Genomic DNA, 17,963 nt, shown 5'->3' on the forward strand with positions numbered 1-17,963 from the left:
TCGAGTCGCAAATACTTAAAGGTTGAGAAACGCTGTTCTAGAAGAACAAAGGAGTAGGAATAAGGTATGCAGGGTCAACGCTAAGGTAAAGGCGAAACTTGCGAACAAATGAATGAAAAATAAATCATCTATTCCATCGGTGGTAATGGGGAATGTAAACTGACTGGTCAACAAAACGGACAAACTAGCAGTGCTAGTTACAAACCATCAGGTCTACCGGAAGTGCAGTTTGTTGTGTCTGATGGAGACATGACTAACTGACAACATTCTCGATGAGTGTGAACATTCTGGGATTCACAACCATAAGAGCTGACAGGGGAGCTGTGGCAAAAACAAAGGTAGGGGACTCACACTGTTTATTAACATCCGATGGTGTAACCTGGGGCCTAAAGTTAAAATTGTTAATGATAAGATATAAATTCCTGCCTTTTTCTCTGATTCCTTGCCTCCAAAATGTTAATTCTTAGCATGACCCTTTTGTTTGTTTGTTTCTTTGTCTATTGCAGAAAATTCAAGGAAAGTCTATTCATTCCACTCTTCTACTTTTTGGCCATTCTCTCCATGCCGCTGGGGACGTCACTCATGATGGAATGACAGACATTACTGTTGGAGCCCAGGATGCTGCTGTCATTCTCAGGTGGGGATTTCAGTTTTTTTTTTATACGGAAAATCTGGGATCCAGTTTGAATGCCTTTCAGTGTCTCTGATGATTTAGGTAATACTACTCATCTGAGTGCTGGTGGACCAAATGTCTCTGACCTTTAGTATTGTTGTTTTTTTTGTCACCCTAGCTGGAAAGGCTAGCACTGTAGTGTGAGGAAGGGAGTACAAATTGCATTAATGCCTGCCTAGAATCATCCCCTGATTTTCCTTAAAGTCAACCCCGACAAAAGACTCTTTTGAAGTTGACATTATATATTGAGGATTTACTAAGTAGTCAGGCTGCTTCATTTCTTGTACACTTTGTTTGTGTTGCAGATTTAATTTTAAATGGATTCATTTGACATTCATTTCCATAAATCTATACTCAGTAACCCATAATGACAAAGTGAAGACATGCTTCAGAAATAAATCTATTAAAAATCCAAAACTTAAATCTTCTGAATTCACTTTATACTAATCTCATATGATTGCCCTTCTCATATCTGTGATGTTCACATAACTTAGGTTACCAAAACAAGTTCCTTCTACAGAAAGCAAGATGTCTTTATTGGAACTACTGATATACCTACGCTTCATCATTTATCAATACAAAATATTTATTAAATTTATTTAGTTGCTTAATGTGACTTTGTTTATAACTGAAATTGGAAAATTGAAATTGACCTGACCTTCAGAAAATCATAGAACCTGCTAAAGAAGAATTAATTCAGATATTGCTCCACTTTCTTAATTTACTTATTCCAGTAAAGGCTTGTGGGAGCCAGTGTCTATCCTATGATCATGTGGAAGTGCATCCAGCCAAGAAAGGACAGTTTCCTCACATACTTGAGCCAATTTCAGGATCATCATCTGATTAGCCCTTTACACCATACCACCAATCTGTGGGTGATAAGCACAATAGTGTTTAAGGTCAATCTGTAGTCATTCAGCTAAATGACTTCACACTGAGTTAACAAAATGTGACCCATTGTCTGAGGGTAGTTTCCAGGGAACCCCATCCATCACCAAGGGCTTTATTATAATTTTGCATCAGCATATTCACAAGACTTTCCAAGAGAAAAAAGTACAGTTCATGCACAAGAAGCATCTCACTTTATGTTCTGAACCATATGTTTCCTATGTTTCCTATCAACAGGAAACTTTTAGCACATAACAATAGAACAATGATCAGACCTTAAAATATATATATATTTTTTTGCTATAGAATAACTAAAATGCATTTATCATAGTGAATAATAAAATAACAGCTTCAGCCTTTAAGAATAAGCTGATGAAGGAGGTCACATTCAGACACATGCTAGGCACACATTGGATCAGGGTTTAAATTCAACTCTTACAAGAACTGCCATTTCGAAACCCATAAATGCCAAAAGGGGCTCTGCTCTGCTGGGTCCTTGAGCAAGGCCCTTAACCTGCAACTGCTGAGCGCTTTGAGTAGTGAGAAAAGCGCTATATAAGTGCAAAGAATTATTATTATTATTATTACAGCCAGATTGTAAAAAAAAGAGTCAGACACAATCAGAAGTCCTGGAGACCTCAGCCAACAAGGCGCCTCCCCATTCTTGAACATTCTACAGCTGAGTCAATGCTGGGCCAGCCAATCTGATGAAAAAACACTTCCACCTGATGATTTCAGTGCTCCTTTATCTGAGAATTTTTTTTTTCCCTAGGCAGGCACTAAGTGCCACATGAGAACACTGAGAAGAGAAACAGAGTGGTGGAGGCAGTGGCGTAGCTTGAGTTCGTGCCGCTCGGGGAGGGGCAAAAATTTGCCGCCCTCCAACATATCTGAATATGTTGAACTATTTAAACAGAAAATTAAAATGACGTATAGAGAAAAATTAAGATAAATTTTGCATAGATACATTTTTGCATAGCATCAACTAGACAAGAATATAGTATAGACGCACTGATAAGCCGTGTTCTAATTATTAGTTTAATATAATTACGCTACGAAAAACCAGAACCAAAGTAATAGGTGGGGATGTTTTCTGCGCAGAGCAAGAACGCATTCGGATTAATAACGAAACAAAATTATAAATTTTAAATTAGTTGTTTATCTTCCTAGAAATTATTATCGGTGTAATGTTTATGTTTATTTTTGTCATTGCCTCATACATTTTAACTGCTGTGTCTGATCCAGGTCAGTCTGAACATTATTCTTCAAGCATTTGTGGTTAAAAATCAGAGAATTTGACTTTTTTCATACATGAGTGATATTTTTCCGAACCCTGCTGCTTACACACAAATTGTACTGAGCCTTGTGGCCAATAATGCCGCCATCAAAAATGTGCCGCCCGGGGCACACCGCCCCCTCCGCCCCCCCTAGCTACGCCACTGAGGGGAGGATTAGTAACAGTTTATAAATATCACATTACTTATGTTTTAGTATTAATGACAAACAACAGAGATACAATATGCACAGCTAATCAGCAGCTCTAGTCAGGGTTTGATAAATTGAAGTAGTGAGTCTTCAGCCTGGATTTAAAAGCTGAGAATGAAGGGACATCTTGTATAGCAGCAGACAGACCATTCCACAGCTTCAGTGCTCTGTAACTAAAAGATCAACCTATCACTGTTATTTTATTAATCCTTGGAATCATAAGCAGACCAGCATCATGAGATCTTAATGTGCACCCAGGTTTGTAAATAATAAGTTCAGATAAGTAAGCAGGGTCTTAGCCATTTAAGCTTTATATGTTAACCTTCTTAGTGTTAGAACCAAGCATCATTCAAGCTGTAAAAACAGTGCTAAAATCACTCGGACAACTTCATAGATGCCATCGTGTGTAAGACAGCGTTAGTGCTGAGCTTGTAGGGCCACGGTATAGGCATATCTTGCGTAAGCTTCAGGTCTAAGCATTACCTGGGTGATGATGTAGACACATCATCTCCTAAACTCATAATGGCATTGCGTGAGAAATCAACAGTGATGGCGAAGTGAATCTGTCTTCAGGCAGTGAAACTGAAACTGTCAGTGAAATCGAAAATGATTCTGGGAATCCAAAAGTGACATTCACGTCACTCACACATGTGCAGTGTGCTGTTCATATTATTATTATTATTATTATTATTATTATTATACTTTCTACATTTCAGACTTTGTATTTTTAGTGTTTTGCACGTTTTACAGTTGAAAGATGAGATTTAGTAAAAATGTCAGAAATTTTTTTTGAGAAAAAAATGTAAAACTAAGAAGGTTAAAATGAGGATTTTGAAATTTACCCTAAATTTCAGGAACCAATGTAAAGACTTAAGAACAGGAGTTACGTGTTCGTATTTTCTTATTCTTGTAATAATTCTTGCAGCAGTATTTTGAATTAACTGAAAGTTGTTAAACATAAAAAACAATTTGAGCAACCAGTGAACACCACATTGCAGTAGTCAGTCCTACCATGAATAAATGCATGAATTAATTTCTCAATATCCTAAATATCCATATTTAGAAAATTCCTTTATTTTCTAGCATTTTTAAGGGGGAAAAATATGTTTTATGTAGTTTTGTAATGTGTGCGGTAAACAACATCCTGTTGTCAATGATAATGCTCAGACTGTGGGTCAATTTAGTAAAACTGGAGAAACGTCATTTGGTCTGAAAGAAAGGTATAACTGGGTGTCATCTGTGTACAAGTGAAAATAATTATGTTTTCTAATGAGAGTTCCAGGTGGAAGCATGTAAGGTGAACACTCATTCATTCTTTCATGGATAATGAGCCACCAATCAGAAAGTGTGAGTAGGAGCTTAGATTTGACCCTGCTTTTAATTCTAGCAATCCCTTAGCTGCTTGGCAAATTCAGTAAATGCATTCACTCCTGCATAATTTAATCTGCTTAATGTTCAACATAAGTAGCATTCACATAATTATTAACTATGCTTTTTTATAACAGGTCTCGTCCCATCATAAATGCTTCGGTCTCATTAACATTTAGCCCAGCGGTCATACCTCAGAGGATGTTTCATTGTGCAGGAAAGGAATCTAATGATGGGGAGCCAGCCACTACTGCTGATGTCTGTGTTGAGCTGGAACCTGTCTATGCTGGAAACTTGGGTAAGTAGTATAAAATATAAAAACTATTACATCTTACTTAAGCAAGAAACTTAAATACAGTTTTTCTTCCTTCTCAAGGAAACTGTTCAAATTGTTTTACATGTTGCTCTTGCTTGAAGTGAAAAACCTCCGAAGCAAAGGTGAAATTTCTTCTACTGTAGCCCAGTTACAAACAGCATACTAGAAGGTATTTAGGGAAATCCCTTTAACTGTGGAAGAGACCCACCTTTCAATTATGCCTAGGTGGATCAGTAGGCAGCATGGATTTGGACTGGAAGATGAAAACGTAATCGTAACAACTGGTCATGATTGAAAACCAGGTGTTGTAATTGGCATTACTCCTAATGGGAGCAGTCGAAAGAAGAAGGTGACTAAGCTTTTGTAAATGAATGAACGAATTTTCAGAGCCATTTTGCTTGATATGGTCATCAACACCTCTTATCACCTGCTGTTAGCATGTTGGTCATTAGATGCGTGTCCTCATAGGTTGTGTCAAAGATGTCATCATGTGGTGGGTTTAAAGGTCAGATATATGATGTTTTTGCATATCTGATATTGTAGATAATAAACTCCTTTTTCTAAAGAAACTGTTGCTTAATACCGGTACTTCGGTTGTCTTCGGTTTTTGACTTAGGCTTTGATCCCTCGGAATTGATAATTGTTTTTTGCTCTAGTTTGTATGAACGAAATCCTGATCTCGCAGTTCAGGCCTTGTTACTCATTTCTGACTATGTTTCCTCTCCTGGTTCAGCTTTTCGTTACATCTGTAGCATAACACCAGAAAGTCACATACTCCAAATAACTAAACTGAGTCATTAAACCAAATTTGTCAGCAACAGGAGACAGTGCAATAATCTTTTATTAAGAAGCCAACACAAAGAGTGCACTCCACAATCTTAGATAACCAGGAATGGCATAATGCAACTTTTTACTGTGATGATTGTGACATCATATACCACACACTTTTTGGTGTTTCACATAACAATGCTGTGTAAGTCATGTTTAATGGGAAGATAAAACAGTTTTGAAAAAGTCACAATTTATTTTTAACTACTTTAAAATGTGTTTGAAACAAGAGCTTAGTATCATTAATGAAATCAGTAATCCAAAAAACCTAAAATAAACAAAACTGAGAATAAACCTCACATTCCAGGTTTGCGCCACATAACGTCTGTTTCAGGCAACATCCAACCACACACACAGAGTCATATATATGTGTATATATGTATATATATATGTCAATGTCAATATCAATCTATTTATATAGCACATTTAAAACAACATAGGAATGCTGTGGCCAAAGTGCTTTACAATAATAGAATAAAAGAAAACAAACAAAATAACATAAATAGAAATAAAATATAAGAACATAAATAAAATACATAATAAATAGAAATAATGTTATATAATCTCAATGAGGAAACCATCAGTATTACTGAAGGTCACGGAATGCAAGTGAATAGAAATGAATCTTTAATCTCGTTTTGAACAGTTCAATTGTAGACGACTTCCTTTATGTAATGAGGTAAAGGGTTCCACAGGCAAGAAGCAGCAGCTGCAAAAGCCCTTGATTTTACACTTGGTACGAGGGACAACAAGAGACAACTGACCAGAAGATCTAAGCACTCTGGATGGCTGTTGTAAATTACACAATTCAGATAAATAGACAGGAGCAAGCCCATGTAACGATTTAAAAACAAGTAACAAGATTTTAAAATCAATTCGAAAACTGAAAGGCAGCCAGTGTAAACAAGCTAAAATAGGAGAAACAGAGTAATACTTTCTTGCCCCAACCAGAAAGCGAGCGGCAGCATTCTGGACCAACTGTAACCTGTGTATCAGGGATTTGTTAATCCCAGAATACAGCGAGTTTCAGTAATTAAGGCGAGAAAAAAATAAAAGCATGAGTAGCTTTCTCAAGATCCCTAGAAGATAAAAAAGCCTTGATCTTACCTAATAGTCGATGGAAAAAGCAACTCTTGACTACAGAATTTACTTGTTTCTCAAAAGAGAGGTTACTGTCAAAGATAACACCAAGATTCCGGACTGGAGGTTTGCAAAAGACAGAGAAAGAGCCAAGAAGTCCAAGACCAATTTGGGCTTTAGCTGATGGACCCACTATAAGCACCTCTGTTTTATTTTGATTCAGATCAAGAAAATTGTTAGCCATCCAGGTTCTTAGTTCAGAAAGACAGTTGTGGAGTTGATTTATTGCAGAGTTGCAGACAGGAATATAAACCTGAGTATCATCAGCATAGCAGTGAAAAGAAATGTTAAAATTTCCTAAAAATCGCTCCAATAGGGTGAAGGTATATAGAGAATAAAATAGGACCCAAAATGGATCCCTGAGGAACACCACATTTAAGAGGAGCAGTAGACGAAAAAGAGGAATTTAAAGTCACTGAAAAGTGTCTACCAGTTAAATATGACCTGAACCAGTTAAGAACAGCCCCTTTAAGCCCAACAAGATGTTCAAGCCGCATCAGCAATATCTCATGGTCAATAGGGTCAGGGAGGAGAAGGACTGGTGCGTCACCTGAGTCAATAATAATAGAGATGTCGTTGAAAACTTTCAGGAGGGCCATTTCAACACCATGATAATGCCTAAAGCCAGATTGGTAGATCTCAAATAAATTATTGGAGTTAAGGTGATCGACCAATTGATTATAAATAATTCTTTCTAGAATTTTAGCCAGAGATGGCAGTTGGGAAACTGGGCGAAAATTGGCTAAAACTCCAGGATCTAATTCTGCCTTTTTTAGATGGGGACGGACTGCAGTATGTTTAAAAAATGAGGGCACAACCCCTGAACTAATAGAATCATTGATAATGGATAGTAAGGATGGACCCAAAACATCAAAGGCTTCCACTAAGAGGCCGTTGTGGTACTATGTTGAGGGGACTGGGAGCTGGTTTAAGGGTGTCAATAGTACTTTTTAATTGTGAAAGTAAGATTATATCAAAGGATTCTAAAACAATGTCATGAGTAACAGTAGGAAGTTCATATTCAGTTTGAACAATACCACAGCGGATAGTATCAATTTTGCTGACAAACAATGATAGAAACTGCTCACATGAATGAACAGTGCTATTTAATCCCATCACAGATTGAGGGTGAATGGCTGCATTAATTGAATTAAATAAGATCCTAGGATTCTTAGAATGACGGAATACTAAATCAGCAAAGAAATCTTGTTTAGTTTTCTTAACTGCAGCCTGGAAATTGAAAAGAGAAGTCCTAAAAATCTGCTTAGAGACAGTCAGCCCATCTTTTCTCCAACGCCGTTCAACAGTTCGACAGGCATGGCGCAGCGATTGCGTAGTTTCATTTAGCTAGGGAGCAGGTCTTCCCTTATTACTGTGTATTTTGGGCGGAGCAATTGAGTCTAAAACCGTTTTACAGGAAGAATAAAATTTTAAGACAGAATAATCTGTACCATTATTTTGGACATGCACATCAAGACCAGAGAAAATGGCTTTAAAATCGGATATAATAGAAGAATGTAAAATGCGTGAGCAGTGTGGGGGACAGCTAGTAGTCGGGACATCATCAGTAATATTCATATCCATCATTATAGAAAAATGATCAGTGAAAGAAACATCCCATAAATTAATATTATTAACTGAAATATCATGAGTAAGAACGAGATCAAGGGTGTGACAGAGAGAGTGAGTTGGAATATTCATATGCTGGATAAAATCAAATGAGTCCAATAGTGATAAAAAGTCATTAACCAAAGGTTTCGATTGACAACAAATGTGAATGTTAAAATCACCAACGATAAATACTTTGTCATGGGAGAGGGTGATATCAGCCAGGAGATAAGAGAATTTTAGAAATAAAGATATCATTAATTAAAGGAGGTCTATAAACCACGGCAAACAACAAAGAAGGGGAGCTGCACACTTCGAAAAGTTGCAGTTCAAAGCTACTAAGCAGACCCTTTGTAAGGCTCCGACACAAGTACATACTTTTAAAAACAGTGGCAATGCCCCCTCACAACGAGTCAGACGAGGAGAGCTTAAAAATGAATAACCTGATTGTACCAAGTCAGTAAAACATGAAGAGTCACCATTTATAATCCATGTCTCAGTGATGAAGAAGAAATCCAGATTATTTGAGGTAATAAAGTCTTGCAGAATAAAAGTTTTATTAGACACTGATCTCATGTTCAAGAGAGCAGCCTTGAGAGAAGTTGAAGAGCTTTCTGCGGGACAAGCACGGGTGAGCGTACAAAGGTTAGCAGCGTTTACTGCCCAATTGCACACCGAGGAAAAGTGATGCCGGCTTGAAATGGAGAAATTAAATCCAGTATCCAGGGCCCATGGACCAGGGATGGAGTCCTGTGAAGGAGAAGATGGGTCATAGATGACTCGCAGGCATCAGGAATCCATGCTCTGTGCATCTCTGTTGAGGGATGCTGATCTGCTTTGTCTTCTGCTGGCATCTGGACTCCATACAGTAGCTACTCTATCATAACGTCTGGGGATTTCTAGGGAATGATTCCTAATAGTGTATCTCTAGTACTTACTGTGCATTTGAAAAAGGTCATTTGGCACCCCATCTTTTCACTATTTTATCTGTACTCTAAATAAAAAGGGGTTTTGTTCAGTCCACACTGTGGCCACCCCTTCAATCTAGAGAACTTCCACTCTGATACCTGCTATTGTGAAAAAGACCATTTGGTCTCACTCCAGGTTTTCTTTCCTGCTCAACTAGTCCATAGCTTCCAATCACCAAAACAATCCATGAGAGATCCATCTTTCCCTATGTCAGAGGTCTCTTTGATCATCTTTGTGCCTTTAATCTTTTTATGGTTTCCTTCTTTTACCCATGTGGAATTAGCTATGCCAGTCATGTCACCTGTTAAGAGCAGAAGACTGTTTTAAGAGTATTTGCCTATTTAGAAATGTGTCAAGAATTCTAATGATTGACTTAAGCCTTGAATAATTTTTTGTGAAAACCCTTAAGCAGCATAAGAGAGGTAACACTTCTACTATCATCTTCAAAACTTTCTGTCTCCACCCAATTTTTCTTCTGCAGGGTCCACAGTGGGAAATGCCAATGTGACGATCTCCCTTGAGTTGGATCCAGGTCAGTCATTGAGAAGTCTTGTCTTCCATAATGACCAGAGATCAGTGACGTGGAACATGTCTGTGAATGGCAAGCTGTGCCACCAGCAAAAGATATTTGTACCGGTCAGTGGATCTAATAATTCATTAAACAATTTATTATCCAAAAGCAGGGATGCACATAAAATGTCTTTATGTGAACGTTTTAAGCATATTGTTAGTGAGAAGTCCCATTTTACTCAACCCTGGTCCCAAAGAGACCACTAGTATGTGACAAAATTTGTGACAATAGTGTGGCCTCAGTGATGCAGTGCCTCTCAGATCTGGAGTGTTTTGCCCTAATCTAAATTTCTGGGGTTTGTGCATTCTGTTGGGGTCAATGGGCATCAATTCCAAGTTTGGCATTGTACACTTTGCTGTTGAAATCAATTCGGTAGCACTTTAGTTTATTAGTGCAGAAATGCATCAATTACTCATTTACTCTTATGTAACACAACCTTAACAGAGGCTTCTTTTGGTTCTTCATAACACTTACAAAACATCAGTAAAATGTCTATTCATCTCTGCATTGTGACCTTCTAACAAAGCTTTACTTTGGAGTGGTCTGAGGTTGGCTTAACTGAGACACATTTCTCTTGATATTATACATTTAGTGTATGACCTGTGAATTCTGCATATTAACAAGTAATTTTTACCATCATGTCAATATGCCACACAGCAGAAAGATGAATAACCTGTCTACTGATGTTTTATAAGTGTCATGAAGGCCAAAGGAAGCCTCTGTTAAGGTCTTGTTACATAAGAGTAAATGAGTAATAGATGCATTTTTGTAGGACCTAAATTAAACTGTTATCATCCACATGTCACTTAACATAAATAAGCAAAAATAAATAAATAAATAAATAACACAGTAAAAAACAATGAAATAAATACTATCTCCAAACTTTACTAGTCTCTTCAAAAGGTATACCATGTAAAAACTAGAACAGAAGACACAAAAAGGTTTATGGATGGCTACCCTGTATACTGAAAATGCAGCAAAAAGAAAACCCGTGGTCACAGTTGAGTTCAAAATGAAACTGAAAACAAGAGGTAGAACAGAGGCATTTATATGGTGGAGACAGGAAGGGGATGGTCCAGGTTGGCCAGAAAAGGAAGTGGGTTCTTGAAAGGAAAACTGTCTTCAGGAGAGGCCAGAAGTGATGTCATCAGAGGGTGGCTTTGTGATGACATCCTGATTAGTTGGTGTTTCTGCTGGTCTGCAGAGGGACTAAAGGAGGGATTGTTTGGTGACAGTACCAACCCTTGGTATGGCTGAGAAACATTATTTGAGCCTATCAACCTTCTCCCATGGTCATGTGTGTGACAACTGCTAGATAGCATGAAGCAACAATAGCAGCAGGACCTCTCAAAAAGAATTTCAGATGATAAAAGGAAATCAGTTATTGATCAGATTCTCTCCTCCTTTTTGTGTGAAACAAGGACTAATCCACCTTAAAGATAATCCAAAATGATTATCGAAAAAAATCAAAACAACTGCGAATACTGTCCTCAGATACCTGCCTTTTTGGGTCATATGTTTTGGGAATGTCTCATGCTAAGACTCCGTCATTTTGACTTATCATTCAGACAGTTTGGATGTGCAGTAATCGCTCTCTAGAACAATGCTCACTGATTAAATAACAGTATTGAAGACTGAAAAAAATAAGCTTCAATTCCCCCAGTTTTGCGAATCTGACACAAAAATTCATTTTGCAGGCAATTTCCAAATTGTAAAACAAAACACACTACAGAGTTTTTGAGGGAAATAAAAGTTTTTTTGTTGGGTGGAAGTAAAGGAATACTCCCCCACAAAGTCACATTCACACTTCTGTGTTTATTTCTGCAGATGTATGTAATCTTTACTACACTGGTACAATTAATTCTATTTCTGCATTTCTGCCTTTCATTCAAATCACAATGGAGGAGTGCAGTGCGTTTTTTAAAAATGGGATGTGCTGCATGTTTTCGTAAAGAAGATGCACTAAAACACACATCACTGTGTTTCCCTCCCTTTACCTAGGAGATATATGCATTTCTGGTGATTTTTTTTTTTTTTTTTTAGTAATCCTTAATTAAATACTAAATGACAGACTGATGCATGCAGAATTAAGTTTTGCTGGAAATGAAAAGCTTTTTTTTTTTGCAAATGTTTTTGTGAAGTAAAATGAAGCAAATGCAGCTTCCTGCGAATCACTTTATTCATACGGAGCTTGTGAAGTGACTTACGTAAAAAAAGAACATTTGCATGCTCAGATCATGCACACAGGGAAACATTATCAAGTGAATCTAAATTTTTATGGTTAGAATGAATAACAGGAAGTTTTTTTTTGTTTTTTTTCCTCATGTCCATTTAAGAGCTGCATATGCTCATCACTAATTAAGAGTCTGTTCTTGTCATTTACATCACATTGATAGCATGTCACCTTGAAAAAATGCCTCAGATGCTTTAAATTAGAGAAAACCAAACACCTTTTTCAAGGAAATTTTCAGAACGTTTTAAAAAAGTGGCACAAATTAGTTTTTTTTGTCCTTAATTAATTAATGATGTTTCTAAAATCCTTGGGATACCTGAATAACCTTGCATGGCTGCTTCACATGGAAACCTTTGATTTGCTCTCTGCCTTTTAGGCATAATTAATCTGTAATTGATCCTGTTATACTAGTGCAGTGGTTCTCAAACTGTGTGGTGGAACCCACCTAGGGGGCGCGAAGATGTGAAAAAAAGAAAACAAGAATCAAAAATATGAAAACAAATCTGTTGAAACCAAAACAAATTAACTTAAACTACATTCTGATACTAGAAAAATAAATATAGAGTTAGATAAATGTCGATAAAAGTTAAGTAGGTATAATAAAATATACATCTATGATATATCATTAATTAAAATAGAACAAATTGGTATTAGTGGGCTCCTTTCAAAAAAACCTTAGGGTGGTGCAATAAAAACTGTTATTAAAACTCAGGTCGCAAATACTTAAAGGTTGAGAAATGCTGTACTAGTGGGACTAGCAAACGCATTTTTGAGTTTGACCAGGTGATAAGATGTAGTCAAAAAAATAGCAAGTCAAAAAATAGTTACCACCAAAAAAAATGTAAAAAATTGAGTAGTTAGTTGTAGAGAATAATTACACTAAACAAAAAGGATTTTATATCAGAAGTGCTCATAAAGATGACTTTATAACCCATTGTGTTGTAATTGGGAGGTCATAACCTTCGAGGAACTGCACCTAATAATGTGGGTACTGACCTAATAACAGGAGAAACAAACAGCGCGCGTCAGAAAAATCAAAATGGCAGGGACAACAGCTGCATATAATTAAAAAAAAAGACCTCAAAATTAGATTGTACAAGCGAATCAGGCCAGGATAGCTCATTGATTCAAGAAAATTCACTGAAAATGGCCTTACCTTCCACATTGTCAACCACTCCTCGAGAGTCAGAAACATTGATTTCAACTGGGCTTGCCATTTCATCCACAGAACAAGGAGAAGAACACAACGAGCTGACTAAGCTGAAGGTAATGATTACCACAATGGCCTCCACTGAAGACATAAAAGAGCTCAACAATGATTTAAAGAATGATATAAGGAAAGAAATAAAGGACATACACAACACAAATGAAAAGCTGCTTCAGGATATTAAAGACCAAGAAAAACACTTAGATAATTGCTTTGAGGAACAAATACATGAACATGCACCTATGTCTGGATAAACGAATAAACTTAAAGCACTTGGTGCTCAGTTGGAAGATGTTAAGCAAACATTCATGACTCGTATTGAAAAGCTGAACAACTGGCATCTACTTCTGACTGAAAAGCAACAGCTGCAAATTCTGAATGCAAAGTACAAAGAGACAGACTTGCTGCACTGGAAGATGGAGGCAGAAGTAATAATATTAGAATCGAAGGTCTCCTTAAGAATTGTGAAAGTCCAAACACAGTGTAATTTGTAGCTGAACTATTCTCTAAAATAATTGGCGAGTACTTCAAATTATATAATGAGATCGCAGCAGCTTACCACATATGGGGATCATGGGGATCAAATTCTTCTTAACCTAAGACTCACATTGTGCGTTTTGAAAAATTACAATTTAAACTACATATAATGTTACTTCTCAGACAGAAACATGAGACTATATTTGAAAATAACCAAATTCATATTTTCCCAGATTTCTCACCCTTAACAGCTGCTAAACATGCAGCATTTTACAATGTTAAGCAGCGCTTACGGTAAGCCAAGATTAGCTATAGCCTCTTGTATCCTGCCAAACTGAAAAAATGGACATTTAAGGCAAGCTGTACATTTTTAGTTCTATGGAGGAAGCAGAAAAAGAGCTAAAAAAACTGATCGCAACACTTTTTTGAAAGATGATTGTGGGTTGTAATCTGTCCTGGCACGGCAAAGAAGATCTTAACAGCTGTTTGATCCCCCTGCAATGATACTGATACCATAATTATACATCCTATTTACTTCTCAGCCACTTTTTGTTTATGTTTTTTGTTTTAATTACAATTATATGCGTATATGCATATACATATACAGTGGTATGAAAAACTATTTGCCCCCTTCCTGATTTCTTATTCTTTTGCACAAAATGTTTCTGATCATCAAGCACATTTAACCACTAGTCAAAAATAACACAAGTAAACACAAAATGCACTTTTTAAATGATGATTTTTATTATTTAGGGAGAAAAAAAAATCCAACCCTACATGGCCCTCTGTGAAAAAGTAATTGCCCCCTGAACCTAATAACTGGTTGGGCCACCGTTAGCAGCAATAACTGCAATCAAGCGTTTGCGATAACTTGCAATGAGTCTTTTACACCGCTCTGGAGGAATTTTGGCTCACTCATCTTTGCAGAATTGTTGCAATTCAGCTTTATTTGAGAGTTTTCTAGCATGAACCGCCTTTTTAAGGTCATGCCATAGCATCTCAATTGGATTCAGGTCAGGACTTTGACTAGGCCACTCCAAAGTCTTCATTTTGTTTTTCTTCAGCCATTCAGAGGTGGATTTGCTGGTGTGTTTTGGGTCATTGTCCTGTTGCAGCACCCAAGATCGCTTCAGCTTGAGTTGACGAACAGATGGCAGGACATTCTCCTTCAGGATTTTTTGGTAGACAGTAGAATTCATGGTTCCATCTATCACAGCAAGCCTTCCAGGTCCTGAAGCAGCAAAACAACCCCAGACCATCACACTACCACCACCATAATATACTGTTGGTATGATGTTCTTTTTCTGAAATGCTGTGTTCCTTTTACGCCAGATGTAATGGGACATTTGCCTTCCAAAAAGTTCAACTTTTGTCTCATCAGTCCACAAGGTATTTTCCCAAAAGTCTTGGCAATCATTGAGATGTTTCTTAGCAAAATTGAGACGAGCCCTAATGTTCTTTTGCTTAACAGTGGTTTGCGTCTTGGAAATCTGCCATGCAGGCCGTTTTGCCCAGTCTCTTTCTTATGGTAGAGTCGTGAACACTGACCTTAATTGAGGCAAGTGAGGCCTGCAGTTCTTTAGACGTTGTCCTGGGGTCTTTTGTGACCTCTCGGATGAGTCGTCTCTGCGCTCTTGGAGTAATTTTGGTCGGCCGGCCACTCCTGGGAAGGTTCACCACTGTTCCATGTTTTTGCCATTTGTGGATAATGGCTCTCACTGTGGTTCGCTGGAGTCCCAAAGCTTTAGAAATGGCTTTATAACCTTTACCAGACTGATAGATCTCAATTACTTCTGTTCTCATTTGTTCCTGAATTTCTTTGGATCTTGGCATGATGTCTAGCTTTTGAGGTGCTTTTGGTCTACTTCTTTGTGTCAGGCAGCTCCTATTTAAGTGATTTCTTGATTGAAACAGGTGTGGCAGTAATCAGGCCTGGGGGTGGCTACAGAAATTGAACTCAGGTGTGATACACCACAGTTAGGTTATTTTTTAAGAAGGGGCAATTACTTTTCACACAGGGCCATGTAGGTTTGGATTTTTTTATCCCTAAATAATAAAAACCATAATTTAAAAACTGCATTTTGTGTTTACTTGTGTTATATTTGACTAATGGTTAAATGTGTTTGATGATCAGAAACATTTTGTGTGACAAACATGCAAAAGAATAAGAAATCAGGAAGGGGGCAAATAGTTTTTCACACCACTGTATGTGTGTATGTGTACTTTTTTTTTTTAAAGAGACTGTTTAATATCTTACCCTTGGTTTATTACATTAGGGCTTACTATTCTTATCCTGGGCTACTATTTAACATCATTCCCTGAGTTTATTTTCTCAAGACTGTTTAAGATTGTATTTTATGCTTACGCTTATAGTATTTAGACTGTATTGTCAATAAATATCTCTATTTTCATCCTTATACGCCACTGCTGGGGACTTGTTTTATTTCTGACATGTTCTGTCTCTAGGTATGTCAGAGGACTGGGACTTTGTGAAGTGTGGTCTAGCCTCACGTGGGGAGGCAAAATGGGGGGGCGGAGGGACTGGGGGAGGAGAAAGAGAGTAGGCTATTTCTAATCTTTTCTTTTAATCCTTTTAATTATAAGTGCCAAAGTAACAATAAGTTTCATGGCAATAACTTCTGGGAAAACTGGAAATTAAGGTCCAAACTGTCTTATTTTAAGTTAAGACTACAAAATGACAGCAAAAGTTCAGAAGCAATATTTTCATGACTAAACAATTAATTTTGTGAGCTGGAATGTTAAAGGGCTGAATCACAAATTATAGAGAAAGAAAGTATTCTCTTACCTTACAGGTCTAAACGCTAAAATAGTATTTTTATAGAGACCCAGTTATTAAGTAAGGATCAGTTTCAGCTACACAGAGACTGTACTGGCCAAATATTCTATTCCAGCTTTACAAAGAAAACTAGAGGTGGGGGAATTCTTGTACATAAAACAATAACATTTGTAGTAACAGATGCAGTATCTGGACGGCACGGTGGTGCAGTGGTAGCGCTGCGGCCTCGCAGTAAGGAGATCTGGATTTGCTTCCCGGGACCACCATGCATGGAGTTTGCATGTTCTCTCCATTTCTACATGGGTTTCATCCGGGTGCTCCGATTTCCTCCCACAGTCCAAAGACATGCAGGTTTGGTGCATTGGCAATCCTAAATTGTCACTTGGTGTGTGTGTGTGCCCTGCGGTGGGCTGGCGCTCTGCTCAGGGTTTGTTCCTGCCTTGCGCCCTGTGTTGGCTGGGATTGGCCCCAGCAGACCCCGTGACCCTGTGTTAGGGTATAGCGGGTTGGGAAATGACTGACTGACAGATGGAGTATCTGATCCTGAAGGGAGATACAGTATGTGATTGTCATAGGTAATTTAATTATCTGTAAATTGATTTTGATAAATATCTTCACACCCAATGTAGATGATAGGCACTTCATCCAAAACGTATTTGCCTCCAATCCTAATGTGAACACTCATAAAATTATAATGGCTGGGGACTTCAATTGTGTTTTAAATCCAGACCTAGATAGGTGTTCTGCCACAGGAGCGATGACATCTAACACTGCAAAAACAATGACACAGTTTGTAACAGATAACAATTTATCAGACTCCTTGAGATTTCTAAACCCAAACTCAAGAGCTACTCAAGAATTGATTATTTTTTATGCCCCACATACTTATCTCTCAGATGGCGTCTTAACCCACTTTTATTAGCAGACGAGAACTGTACAGAATTTATATCCAAGCAAATCAGTTTTTTTAGAGACAAATACATCCTCTGAGATTTCTGCAGGAATACTCTGTGAAACTCAGAAGGCTTTCATAAGAGGACAGATTATCTCATATCTTATATACAAAAATAAATTGGAAACCAAAAAGGTATCAGAGCTAATCAGTGAAATTTCCAGAACAGGTCAAGAATATGCCAGGTGTCCAAATGAAGCACTTCATAGGAAAAGACAGGTTCTGCATTCAGAACTCAACCTCTTAAAAACTAAAGAAACAGAACTCATTTTTTAAATCAAGACAATGCAATGCAATCCCAGCAATTGCCAACACAAATGGAGACAAATCATTGATCATAAAAAATAATGCACACATTTAGAGACTACTACAAGTCCTTACATTCTACTGAGGTTAAAGAAGACAAGGCACAACCTAATGCATTTCTGGATGCATTACAGATACCACAACT

General features: G+C 37.5%; 1 protein-coding gene across 1 annotated transcript in view; it reads left to right on the plus strand.

Annotated features, from left to right (window-relative positions):
* Positions 1 to 17,963, plus strand: part of LOC120524987 (integrin alpha-X-like) — a 186,823-nt gene that overhangs the window by 112,031 nt on the left and 56,829 nt on the right. The window contains exons 15-17 of the mRNA XM_039746905.1: positions 507 to 637; positions 4,552 to 4,712; positions 9,757 to 9,911. Coding sequence (XP_039602839.1) covers positions 507 to 637; positions 4,552 to 4,712; positions 9,757 to 9,911 — 447 coding nt within the window. The remainder of the gene's footprint in view (positions 1 to 506; positions 638 to 4,551; positions 4,713 to 9,756; positions 9,912 to 17,963) is intronic.

The sequence above is a fragment of the Polypterus senegalus genome, chromosome 3 (genome assembly GCF_016835505.1).
Source record: "Polypterus senegalus isolate Bchr_013 chromosome 3, ASM1683550v1, whole genome shotgun sequence".
Classification (NCBI taxonomy): Eukaryota; Metazoa; Chordata; class Cladistia; order Polypteriformes; family Polypteridae; genus Polypterus; species Polypterus senegalus.